General features: G+C 41.4%; 2 protein-coding genes across 6 annotated transcripts; one reads left to right on the forward strand and one right to left on the reverse strand.

Annotated features, from left to right (window-relative positions):
• Nucleotides 1-6,173: 6,173 nt before the first annotated feature.
• On the reverse strand, nt 6,174-7,791 carry LOC135620443 (uncharacterized). The gene is made up of 2 exons (XM_065123368.1): nt 7,724-7,791; nt 6,174-6,456 (listed from the first exon to the last, which is right to left on the reverse strand). The coding sequence occupies exons 1-2, from the start codon at nt 7,789-7,791 to the stop codon at nt 6,174-6,176; spliced, it is 351 nt and encodes a 116-aa protein (XP_064979440.1).
• LOC103995884 (uncharacterized) lies at nt 7,674-11,781 on the forward strand. 5 transcript variants are annotated; one of them, XM_009416616.3, is made up of 4 exons: nt 7,674-7,912; nt 8,076-8,213; nt 9,069-9,179; nt 11,293-11,781. In XM_009416616.3, the coding sequence occupies exons 2-4, from the start codon at nt 8,097-8,099 to the stop codon at nt 11,524-11,526; spliced, it is 462 nt and encodes a 153-aa protein (XP_009414891.2). In that variant the 5' UTR covers nt 7,674-7,912; nt 8,076-8,096; the 3' UTR covers nt 11,527-11,781. The 5 variants fall into 5 exon arrangements, with proteins under 5 accessions (XP_009414891.2, XP_064978892.1, XP_064978891.1 ...); XM_065122820.1 differs by adding an exon at nt 8,346-8,628 and having other exon boundaries at nt 7,680-8,213; XM_065122819.1 differs by adding an exon at nt 8,378-8,628 and having other exon boundaries at nt 7,680-8,213.
• Nucleotides 11,782-12,542: the final 761 nt, after the last annotated feature.

Genomic DNA, 12,542 nt, shown 5'->3' on the forward strand with positions numbered 1-12,542 from the left:
ATCAAGATCTTGATCATATCTAAATGATTTGATTAATGTCTTGACGTGTTTGATTAGGACTGATATTTTTATGCCTCCGTGGAAAAAGATTATCCAACTTCTCAATAATTTTTATTATTTTGTGGCCTTTATTATTTGTATTCCCACATCCACAGCTTTTTTACGGCGAATTTGCATCCATATTTGGGGCCTTATCTAATCATTTCACGAGGCTATCGAATCCTTCCAGCCATCGGTCGAATCTCTCCTCCTTGGCCTCTTCCTCCGCCTCCTCCTCCTCCTCTGCATCGTCCAGCCCCAAATTCCCACCTTCCTCCACCTTCTCCTCTTCCGACTCATCGTCATCATTGTCATCCAGCGACTCGATGTAAAACCCACGAAAGGAATTAGGTGAGCACGCATCCTCCCCGTCGTAGAGATCGATGCAGTCGTCCCAACGCCAGAGCCGGGGCCTGCATTCTGGCTCCTCGCTGATCGTGGCACGGACTTCATGCCCTCTGATGACCACGCAATGGCCCGAGTTGGCTTCGAGGAACTCGACGGCGTCGCCGGAGTTAACGATCTATCACGATCTTAGTTGAAATTGTCTAAAGCATGAGGCACCATTACAGCCACGACGCGAACTTAGCTTGCGTTGCTTAAGTCGCGAGGCACCCTTGCGACAAAGATGCGAACTTAGTTTGCATTGTCTAAGTCACGCTTCGTCCTTGCGATATTGCTCCGCAAAGATCAGCCCACTTGTAACCTCTCGTATGTCCTGAATGACCTATAAAAAGAGAAAGTTGATTAGTTTGAAGAACGAGCGATGGACAAGTCTCGACGTCTCACGAAAAGGGAAAGCTTTACAAGCAATTCAGCGAGCACCTTACGTGCACAAGAGAAAATAGGGAGAGGGGGAAAATAAGGACTTTAGAGGGTTGAACGAATAATTGCAAATTCACAAACAGTTGCTCACTAGGTGCCGTGCATGACAACAAGTTCCCGTCAAGATAACGTACAAACCTACGAAAAGTTTAACGCCCGATACTATACTGAAGCCCCATCTAGCCTTGTGCCACTCGGGGGGTTCAAAGGGGCTGAGATGGCTAACGTTTTAGTGAGCGGAAGCGGACTACAGAAAACAGCCCGTGGCACATGAAAACGGAGCTGTTTTGGGGCTGTTTTGCTCGGTTCGGTGAGCGGTCGCTTTGTAGTGCTGCAACTTGTTCGAACTTACATTTTTATAAGCAAAATGACTTAAAATCAAGACAAAACATGATGTCAAGCAACTGTACATGTCGATGAGAGTGATGAACGGTTCGTTGAACAGAGTTGTTGCAGGTGCATGATAATCGTTCATGACATTCTCCCCCACTTAAACTCTCGATGCCCTCGTCGACGCTTGTTAGTAGTTGTTGATGATTGCTTCTTCATGTCATAGGGCATCTTTAGGCTCCCAACTGACTTCAGTTCGGGGAAGCTTTCACCACTTCATCAAGTACTCTGTCTGCTCATCTTCATTGGGCAACTTTATCTTACGGTTCGCTAGAATAGTTTCAACTCGTTTCTCGTAAGAGGCTATAGTGGGAGGTAGCCGAGTTGGAACACTTCGGGAAGCATCTTGCTAATCCAAGTGGTAGGCTTTTAGGTTGCTAGCGTGAAGAACGTTGTGAATTTTGAACCACGCCAGCAACTGTAACTTGTAGGAGACGTTGCCTACCCTACTGATAATTGGGAAGGGCCCTTCATATTTATGCACCAATCCTTTTTGGACTTTTTCCCTAAAGAATTGGAGTGATGCTGGTTGGAGCTTTACCAACACCAAATCGCCAACCTTGAACTCTTGTGGTCGCCTTCCCAAGTATGTGCACTTCTTTATCCTTTTTGTCACCTTCTCCGAGTAAGCTCGTACAATATCTGCATTTCGGTGCCACTCCTTTGCGAAGTGGTAGGCTGACGGACTACTCCCAGTATATCCAATTGCCATGGTGTGAGGAGTTGACGGTTGTTGTCCTGTAATGATCTCGAAGGGGCTCTTGTTGGATGCAGAGCTCCGCTACAAGTTGTAGGAGAATTGGGCAATGTTCAACAGCTTCACTCAATCTCGTTGATTGGCACTCACGTAGTGCCGAAGATATTACTCCAGGAGTGAGTTTATCCTCTCGATTTGGCCATCCATCTGGTGGTGGAGACTTATGGAGAAGTATAACTTGGATCCCAACAGTTTGAATAGCTCGGTCCAGAATCGTCCTAGGAACCGAGCATCTCGATCACTGATGATATTGTGCGGGACTCCCCAATGCTTCACTACATCCTTCATCATCAGCTTGGCTGCCTCCTCTGCTGAACAATATAGGAGAGCAGTAATGAAAGTTGCATACTTTAAAAATCGATCAACTACCATGAGTATTGATCCGAGTCTCCCTACTAGTGGCAAGCTTGATATGAAGTCTAAGGAAATACTCTCCCACAGTCTTTCTGGTACGAGCAATGGCTCCAAAAGTCCTATCGGCTTCTACTGCTCCGCCTTGTCTTGTTGGCAAGTGAGGCACGTTCGAACGTATTCCTCCACATTAGTTCTCATCTTCGGCCAGTAGAAGACCCTCTCCACGAGAGCCAACGTTCAATGAATACCTGGGTGTCCAGCCCAAAGGGAATCGTGACACTCTCTTAAGAGTTCACACCTTAAATTGTCCACCTCAATGTATACGAGTCCCTCCTGGACCCAAAATCATCATGCCTTGCCTTCTTTGATGAGTTGCATTAGGATAACTGCTTGGGGGTCACTATACAGTCCATCCCTAATCCCGAAAAGGAAGTTGAAGTGCAATTGACTTGCTTTGCCTCCGCCCTCCAATTGTACGGCATTCACATGCTCCACTTTCCGACTCAGTGCATCAACCATGACATTTGCCTTTCTAGGCTTATACTCCATTACCATATCAAATTTAGCCAGAAAGTCCTGCCATCGTGCTTGCTTTGGGGAAAGTTTATTTTGTGTTTGGAAATAGCTCAGAGCGATGTTGTCTATCCTTAGCACAAATCGCGATCCGAGAAGGTAGTGTCACCAAACTCGTAGACAGTGCATCACCGTTGTCATCTCCTTCTCGTGCACTAGATACCGTCGCTCAGTCTCATTGAGCTTGCGGCTCTCGTAGGCCACCGGATGACCCTCCTGCATGAGTACTCTCCCAATAGCGAAGTCTGAAGCATCTATATGGACTTCAAAAGGCTCTCCGTAGTCCGACAATTTGAGTACCGGTTCTTTTAGAATAGCAGCCTTCAGATCTTGGAATGCTATTTCACATTTGTCATATCACTTCCAAGGCTGCTCCTTCTTCAGCAACTCTATCAGTGGAGTTATACGCTTTGAATACCCCGCTATGAAGCATCAATAGTAGTTAATGAAACCAATGAAGGATCTCAACTTTAGCACCTTCTTTGGAGTTCGCCATTCCGCAACCGCTTGCACTTTTGATTTGTCCATCCGAATGGAGCCATCACCGATTCGATGCCCCAAGAATAAAATCTCCATTTGGGCAAAGTAGTATTTCTCCCTTTTCACGAACAAAGTGTTCTCCCTGAGAACCTTGAAAATTGTCCGAATGTGCTTGACATGCTCCTCGAGAGTTTAACTGTAGACGACGATATCGTCCAAGTAGACAACCATGAACTTATCCAAATACTCCTTGAATAGTTGATTCATAAGAGTGCAAAACGTGGCCAGAGCGTTGGTTAAGCCAAAAGGCATCAGTAAGAACTCAAATGCTCCATACCTGGTCACACAAGTAGTCTTCGCTTCATCGCCTTCAACAATGCGCACCTGCCAATACCCCGACCTAAGGTCAAGTTTTGAGAAATACTTGGCTTTGCCCAACTGGTCGAACAAGTCTGCAATGAGCGGAATGGGATACTTGTTCTTCACTATCACTTTGTTGAGGGCTCGATAATGGATGCATAGTCGGAGGCTCCCATCTTGTTTCTTCTGGAAGAGAACTAGAGCTCTAAATGGTACTTTAGAGCTACGGATGAGACCACCGCTTAGCAGTTCACCTAACTGCTTTTTGAGTTCTGCCAACTCTGGTGGGGGCATGCGGTAGGGTGGTCTCGTTGGAGGCTTCACTACTGGCTCCAGCTCGATGTTGTGATCCACACCTCTGCGTGGTGGAAGAGTCTTCGGTAACTCGGGTGGCATAACGTCAGTGAACTCTTTCGGGACGTTCGCCACCACAGCAGGTTCTTGAATGAACTTCTCATCGAGTGGCTCTAGCTTCATAGCAGCCACAAATGTTAATTCACCTTTTCGCACCCCTTTCTTCAATTGCAATGCCAATATATGTTGGGGTTCCTTGGTTTCTCTCCGAGAGATGGGAACCACGCAGGGGTCATCACCTCCCATCATACACAGGGAGTTTAGGAACGACATGGGAACCAACTTCATCGTGTGCATGAATTCCATTCCAAGAATCACTTGAAAGTTATCCAATGGCACCACCATCATGTTGGTGTTCCTGCTCCATGTTCCGATCTTGATGGGAACTCCCTTTGCCAACCCGAAGATTTGCCTGGCCTCCGAGTTCACCGCCTTCATTCGACTTGGGCTCTTCTCCAAGATCAACCCAACTCACTTTACTTCTCGATCGACTATGAAGTTGTGGGTAGCACCCGTGTCCACCATTGCACTGGTCGTTTGGTCATTTAGCTTGATGTCTACATACATCAGCTCACTACTTCCTGCTTTTTGTAGCTTTATATTCGTGTTCTTCCCCACTTGACCCCATATGACATTCAACAAATGCATTGCTCATATCCGGGATCTTTGCAACTCCTCATCGTTGCTGGATTCAAAACTGCTCAAACTAAGAGCAACAGCTTTACCCTTGTTCGATCGGGTCGGGGGGGGTGGATGGAAGTTGTTAAAGGTTTCGAGACCTTGCCCTTCGGGCTTGGCCGTTTGTGGGAACTCTTCTTCTTTTGTTCACCCCCGAGCTCCTTCCCTCGAGAATACTTTGGAGGGCGATTGCTTGAAGATTGTTTCCTTCTTCCCGAGTCTTCAGAGGAAACAAAGTCCGTGAGCCTTTCTGTAATAGTAATTGCCCCGACTACATCGGTGATATTCCTTCGATTTAGTTCTTGTTGAGCCCATAGCTTCAAACCATCGAGGAAGCTGAACAACATGTTATTCTTGGACATATCCTGTATGTCCAGCATTAGTGCAGAAAATTGTTTCACATAGTCTTGGATGGAAGTCCTCTGACGGAGTTGTCTCAACTTTCTTCTTGTGACGAACTCTGTGTTCTCCGGTAGGAACTAAGTTCTCAACTCCCGCTTCAAGTCCTCCCATGTGTCAACCCGACACCGACCTTATTGGATCTCCTCCCAACGGGTTTGCCACCAAAGTTTTGCATCTCTGTTCAAATATATTGTTGCTATAGAAACTTTGGTATATTCATAATCGAGCCTCATAGCTTGAAAGTATTATTCTATGTCGAACAGAAAATTCTCGAGCTCCTTGGCATCTCTGCCCCTCCATAACCATGAGGCTCGGGTGCCCTCAAGTTCTGTGATGGTACAACACGGGTGTTGCTTCCTCCCGCATTTAGTGCTCTGGTGAGCATGACCACCCTTGAAGTGAGTTCCGCCATAACTTCCTATAGGTGTTGCACGGAGTCTTTGGTGTCATCTGACAGTCGGTCGACTAGGGCCTCGACCTTGTCGATCCTGGACTCTACTTCCTCTTGCGAGCTCTCTACCCCAACAAGCCTTTGTTGGTCATGGTAAAGTTTCTCCAAGCTCGCTTCGAGAACATCCAAGTGGGTTTCCGTCGTTGTAAGTCTCTCCTTGTGACTCTTTTTCCCGGTTGGCGCTCCAGATTGCACCTCCTTAGCTCGTGGAGAGTAGCCAAATTCTTACTCATCATGTTCGTTGTCATGCTCCTCTTGAGCGGCTCCAACAGCATGAGAGCGAGTGTGCACATGCAACCCACCTACTGCTGCTTGGGGCCAGGATCCAGCTTGCCCCGCCTTACTTGATTCTCCACGATGCTTTGCCATGGCAAAGTTGCGAAGTTCCTTCGCTGCTTGCTTGAAGTGCTTGCCCACTTTGATACAACAATATCATGACCTTAGCTGGAATTGCCTAAGGCGTGAGGCACCCTTGCGGCCACAATACGAACTTAGCTTGCGTTGCTTAAGTCACGAGGCACCCTTGCCTAAGTCACGACCTTCGTCGCTGTCCTTGTCATCCGTGTAGTCGTCTTCGTCCTCGTCCTCCCTGTTGGTGTCCTCGTCGTCGGTGTATTCTTTGTCCTCCTTGTTGGTATACTCCTCGTCCTCCTTGTGGTCACCGTCCTCGTTGCCATAACAGCCGTCGGAGGCACGTTCGCGGGGAGGGGTGCAAGAGAGGGAGGAGTTGGTACCAACATCCGATAGGCGAAGCCAGCGGTTGGCGATGAGGTTTTGGAGGACGTGATCAACCCTTAGGGTTGTTCGGTAGACAGATTTGGGGGTGTGGCGGAGATGGATCCGGGAGGTGTCGCGGCAGGTTTATCTTACAATTAACTCATTGGCTATTCTTTTAATGAACCCTATATTTGATAAGAAGAAATACAAAACAAAAAAAATAATATATTTTGGTAACCATATAGAATTAGGTTAAAAATTAATACTTATGAAGCTTTTGATAAGCATTATCTGATCTACTGAGAGGATTTGTCTTTTGGTTGGGTGCAAAACTGCTACCAATAGAGGGAGAAGGAGGAAATTTTCTAATTGTGTTATAAATCTATTTGAAGGTTTGAACAAGTTTCAGGCTTATAAAGTGATATGTGAATTTAGATATGTTGATGGATGTGCGAGTTGGTTAGCTATTTTTCTTAATGTAACGAGGTATAATAATGTATTTAGAGCTCAAAAAATAAAAGAGCAACAACGATTACGCTATTTCATGATTCCTCCTTAAATGATAAATATAAGGCTCCGTATCAAATCTCTACATCTTGAATGAATTTACTCGTCATATGATAAACTATCATGATAAATATTATTTGTTAATGATTTTATCTTAATTAATGAGAATTGAGATGAAATTAATTATAAACTTATTGAGGCATGTCTTAGAAATTAAAAGTTTTAGATTAAATATGATTAAAACTTAATATATAAAATATAATCTTAGTGATTTTAGAAATAGATAACTGGATATAATTAAATTAGATGAATAAAACGTTAAAAAAATTTGGATATCTTAGATTAATTATTTAATATGATTGAGAGACTAATAAAGATATTATTCATATAATAAAAATATAATGATTAATAAAAATATACCGAGCGATATACCAGGTTGATTGAATAGTTTAATATATTTTCTTCCTGTATCACTGCTACATACAGGTTCCATCCGATACCGGATGATCCGCGTATCGGTATGTCGTCGGACTGGTACGTATCGCCTGTACCATGCGGTACCATTCGATATGACATACCATGGTTTCAAGTTATTAGAAAAGATAAAAAAATATTTTTATTCACGAAAAAATATTTTTAGAATTAAATAAATTTAATAAAAATTATAAATTATTTTGAATTTAACTAATATATGATTTTTTTAATCTATTTGAATGATATATATAATTGATCCCAAATAATTAAGATTTTTCAATACTAGCAAGGATATATATGTAAGAAGGCCATTGAAGACCGTCTATTTTATCTCTCCGGCCGCCGCCTCCGTCTGCGCCTACCTCTTTTCCCATTCCCGCTGGAACCCTTTCGTCGTCGTCGCACGAGATCCTACGGGTGGCGTCCGCATCCGCTATTAAACCTCCTCAGTCATTGTGGAATCAGTCCTCTCTTCCTTGTGGATAAGTATAGCCCGGCTTGTATGATTCCCTAATTCGTTTATTAGATTAGATCGTGCAAGCTAGAGCCCGGTAAGTGTTGGATCGTGTTTTATACCAAATAATATTTCTTAGCACTGGATCTTTATCTTTTATTTCAGATTCAACATGGGGTATCATCGATAGGGATCTTTGTTGCGAACAAGGAAAAAGTAGTTGACCTAGAACTTCTAATGAGACCCTTTATGTGTTGCAGAGGTATATACGGTCCGAGGATATGGATAAATTGTTTCAATTTGGAAGAAAGGCTTGGTTTCTGGTGAGAGTCCTCTCAGGGTATGAAGAAAGAAGAATCCGAGCATATAGATTGCACCTCCAAAAGCGAATCGAGCAGGTTTTTTGACATTTTTCGGTTGCTTAAGCACTAGTCATTGCCGGTGATGTTTCTGGTTGTTGTTTTTGTTGCATATATTATATACGGCTCCATTTGATTAACAGTAGTAATTTGATCTAACTTACTTTTCAGGAATGATCAGATTTTGCATGTTTACGTTTTAGGTTGTGCTTTGGCAAGTTTGGCAGGTGTACGCATGTCATCACTGCCAGGTTAAAATCATCTTGATTTAAGCACAGCTGCATAGGAGACCAATATGGCGGCCTGTCAATTAAGTGATACAAGTATTTGGCTTACCAAACCTACATATATCCAAATTTCAAGTTTCACGGTGGACTTAGACTTGTACTGGTTTCCCAAATATCCATCGCATTCACAGATTCTCAGTGATTTTCTGCTCAAGAAATGGCTGATGGTATGACATAATTCTCATCAGAAGTCATATACTGGGATGGCAGAGTAGAGTTATTTGGAGGATGTAACATAGATGGATTTTCATCTTCTTCAATCTTTTCGCTACCAATACATACGCTCTTAGTGTAGTCAAGAGCCATTTTTCAACCTGAGTTGCACCACCTGCCAGTGGTTTTTAAAGAATGCTTCATAAGTTCATATGACTTTGCAACCTTAACTCTTCATTTATTTGACTAGTTTCATTAAGCAAGATGCTGAAGGTGTAGAAATAGAAATTTTAAATATGCTATACAAGGATCTGGGGCCCATTTGGAGTTGTATGATTGATTCTCAACCTTTGATATGAATAACTAACAGTAGTGGAATTCTCTTATTGGATCATTGTAGTTTTTCTATAGATTTACTTGTTCCATAATGCTTATCATCTATTATATTATCCAGGCGCAAGCTAGGAAGGCAGATCTGAGAACAATTCCAGAGCAGGTCATCCTGTCAGAAGTTCGGCGCATGGTTGAGCAGATGCAAGCACTCAATCGTCAGCTGGTAGAAACTGTAAGTCATACTTTGACATATTTATCCTTTATTCCTTTTGATATTCGAATGCATTTAAACATCTCTTCCAATGCATGATTCATCAAGGGAAGTTTTCAACTTCACATATGCTCAAGAATTATGTTCTGTTGCAAAGTGTTCATGTATTTAGTAATGTTTATTGATCATACATTTGAAAGAGAAAGAATAACCACTACTAGAAACAAGTATCCTTAAGTCATAGGAAACATCAGAGATTTGCTGTATTTTCTTTTTTCTTGAGCAATTATTTTTCTAACCATTTATCACGTGCCTCTCTTGCCTACCTTTGTCATGTGATCTGAGGCAGTGATGAGGTCCATGCAGGACCTATCTGTTGAGTCATTTGCTACATCCAATCACAAGGTTGGTGGACAAGGCAGGTTGGTTAAAAACATGTTGGAAAAGTATTTTTTGTTTTCCGCTCTATAGTATACTCTAGCACACTGGTCACGGCGTAAGTTTCTAGTTCTAGAGTTTCAATAATACGTCTGAGATAGCAGTTGTGTTGGATGGCATGCCTGGAAGCATTCATTTAGGCATCATGTGAAAACTGACTAAAATGCTTATTATATTAGATGAATTTTCCTGAAAATGCATTTGTTGATAGCTTTGGTGATAAAATATTCTTACAATGGGCTTCTGGTGCATCTGAAGTTCTTTTCAGATACAATGCTATCAAAAAGTTATTGTCCACCTGTGACCTGATAGTATATTAGTTCAAGAAGCAATTATTACACGATGTTACTGATTGATCTCACTTCACTTTGATAAAATAATTGTGGTTGGAAATATTTTTGTTAGATTAACACCTTTGAAGCTACAAATAAATGATAGCAATAAATTTTTACCATAATATTTTTCTTCTATAATTTCAAAGATCCTAGAAATGTAGATTTCAAAGATCTTTGAACCATTATGATTTCTTCATGGATCATTTTATAAAAAAATCCATATGGGCTTGAGGTTTTGGTCTATGCGGTAGATGCCAATGGATACAGTTTAGCTGTAGTTTATTTTCACGTTGGTGGTCATTGACTATGTTCTTTGGACAAGATTATAATCCCTCCGGTTCCAGTTGCTGTCTTTATGTAGGAATTTTTTAATATTCTTGTTTTCTGTTTTAGATTTAATTTAGGTCCTAAAAAGTATTCAAAGTTGTTGGTCAGTGCTCTATATGTAACTCCATTTAGCAGCCTTTAGTTCCAAAAAGAGTCATAGTGATAGTAGTACTCAAATTTATCTTAAGTGATGTTCAGCTAAGATGCATTAAGAAGTTTATTGTGCTGATTGATGGATATTGTAATCGGACATAAAAGGGGTTTACTTCATGAAATATCTGACTTTTATATGTGACTTTGAGGATACGAGACAGACCCTTTTCCTTTTCCTCTTTATTTTTCTTAGTTTACCTTAGCCCCATTCTAAATTCATTTTGCTTTGGGGAATTGAACAAGCTGTAGGCCCCTTCATTTCACCTACATAAGATGCGTAAGTGTCTGGATAGTTTCCATCTGGAGAATTAGTCTAGGCTACCATCATTCATTCAAATGTAAGTCTCATCTAAAGATTAATAAGTCATGTTGCTGCAACTGGATTAGATACTTAATGCTGCAGTACATACTACACCGTGATTACAAATGCACATGATAAACAACTTGAATATATCTTATTTAAAGTTGAAAAATAGTAAGCAGCAACAGTTCTGATAAACCGAAAACATATGATGGAAAAAGACAGACATATAACGGCACATAGGTTTTAGGTATATGACACAGGTGTAGGTGCATATAGCTTATTAATTTCCAGACAGTACGTAATGACAAACCATTGAACAATAAGATAGCCCTAGAGGATGGACTAAAGTTGACAAGATGAATTGATAAATCTCATGTCTGGAGAACTCGCATGGATTTACTTAAGCATGCATACTTGTTCTTATATATATTTCTGCTTTATATTTTTCTGTTGGTTGATTATGATACTGAGCTGCCGAAAGAAGGAATGCTAAATTCATTAAGAATAGCTAATATTCATTGCTTCTCTTGGTTGGATGGTAGAAGCTATAATCCTTGTTAAAATGTCTCTTTTGTAGGAAGCCACGATAGAAGAGTACTTCAAACCAATTGACAAGAGTGCGGAGATCATCATGAATATGCAACTTCAGAAAGACGAAATGCAAGCCAAAGAAATGTTGAAGGTAATGCAGGAGCAGGCGATGATACAGAGAGAAATGGCACAGAAGAAACTCGAAGTCAACAGTACTAATGTCAGCCAACCTGCACCAGAAAAGGAATCTATGCCTTCAAACCAAGAACATCTCAAGTAATCCTATACCATTTTCAGCACAAACTGTGGCTTAAATCAGTGGCATGTTTGCTGTTGCTGATTTGGTTGATCAATAATACGTTAATGCCTGTGTGAGAAACTGCACACAGCCATACAACATTTGATGTCATTGTATCAATTTTGGCTGTTGCTGAGCAGTAAGTAGCATGTCCAAAAAAAAATTGTCGACCCTTGTGAGCACTTGGAAGAACGAGGAAATCTGATCTCTAAAAGAATTGCTGGCTTGTTAAGCAAATCAAGCAAATTCCAGCTGATGTCAGGCTGAACAAGGAGCCTATGCATCTAAAGTAATTGGGTGAGGCTGGACATCTTAACATATTTGACTTGGTCGATGAGATGAAGATCCAAACTAGTGTAGTTGGAACCTGATGATGATCGTTTAGATATATTTGTCATGCTTGAATGATTTCGGAGAAACAAGTGATGTCTAAGACATGCCAATTCATGTCATTCACATCATGGAATTTTAGTGACTGTAGGGGGCTGGAACTCTGTTCGTCTTTTCTAAGATTTATCTTTGAAATCCAGTTGGTAAGTACTTGGGGAGTATAATAATCTTTTTACCAGTTGTAACTTCAATGAGAATAAAAGATTTTTTTTGTACTACCTAATTGATTAGAGTTTGAGTAGTAAAAGTAAATCTCTTCAATATCAATGATAAGTTTGTGTACATTTGTCCTTCTCAATCCCATATTTTACTTTGAAGGATAAATTCGCTTAAAGACACCACACAACCTACTTTGCTATTGACTTGGATGGATGTGTGTGAAGTGTAGACCACTTTGCTACTATTAAAGGTGATTGTGGGGACATAAAGTTCAGTGTCTTTTTCTCTGTGTGTGATCCTTAAATTAGTACATTCATATCCATTTCACAGTGGCCATGGCAACCATAAAGTTCCTGGGGGCTCTTCTGGCATAGAGGTCCACTGGTACCAACTCTGCTCTTGTCATAATAGGTTTTCAGAAAAAAGAAGAGAAACTTTCCAAATCATTG

This window comes from Musa acuminata, chromosome BXJ2-8, assembly GCF_036884655.1.
Source record: "Musa acuminata AAA Group cultivar baxijiao chromosome BXJ2-8, Cavendish_Baxijiao_AAA, whole genome shotgun sequence".
Taxonomy (NCBI): domain Eukaryota; kingdom Viridiplantae; phylum Streptophyta; class Magnoliopsida; order Zingiberales; family Musaceae; genus Musa; species Musa acuminata.

Bases quoted from the DNA above. Each gene is read 5' to 3' on its own strand.
- LOC103995884 (XM_065122820.1), top strand. From the start codon at position 8,470: ATGGCGGCCTGTCAATTAAGTGATACAAGTATTTGGCTTACCAAACCT. The intron at 8,629-9,068 runs GTATGACATAAT...TATATTATCCAG, and splicing joins TGCTCAAGAAATGGCTGATG to GCGCAAGCTAGGAAGGCAGA. The intron at 9,180-11,292 runs GTAAGTCATACT...TCTCTTTTGTAG, and splicing joins ATCGTCAGCTGGTAGAAACT to GAAGCCACGATAGAAGAGTA.
- LOC135620443 (XM_065123368.1), bottom strand. From the start codon at position 7,791: ATGCGGACGCCACCCGTAGGATCTCGTGCGACGACGACGAAAGGGTTC. The intron at 6,457-7,723 runs GTAGGCGCAGAC...AACAACCCTAAG, and splicing joins CAGCGGGAATGGGAAAAGAG to GGTTGATCACGTCCTCCAAA.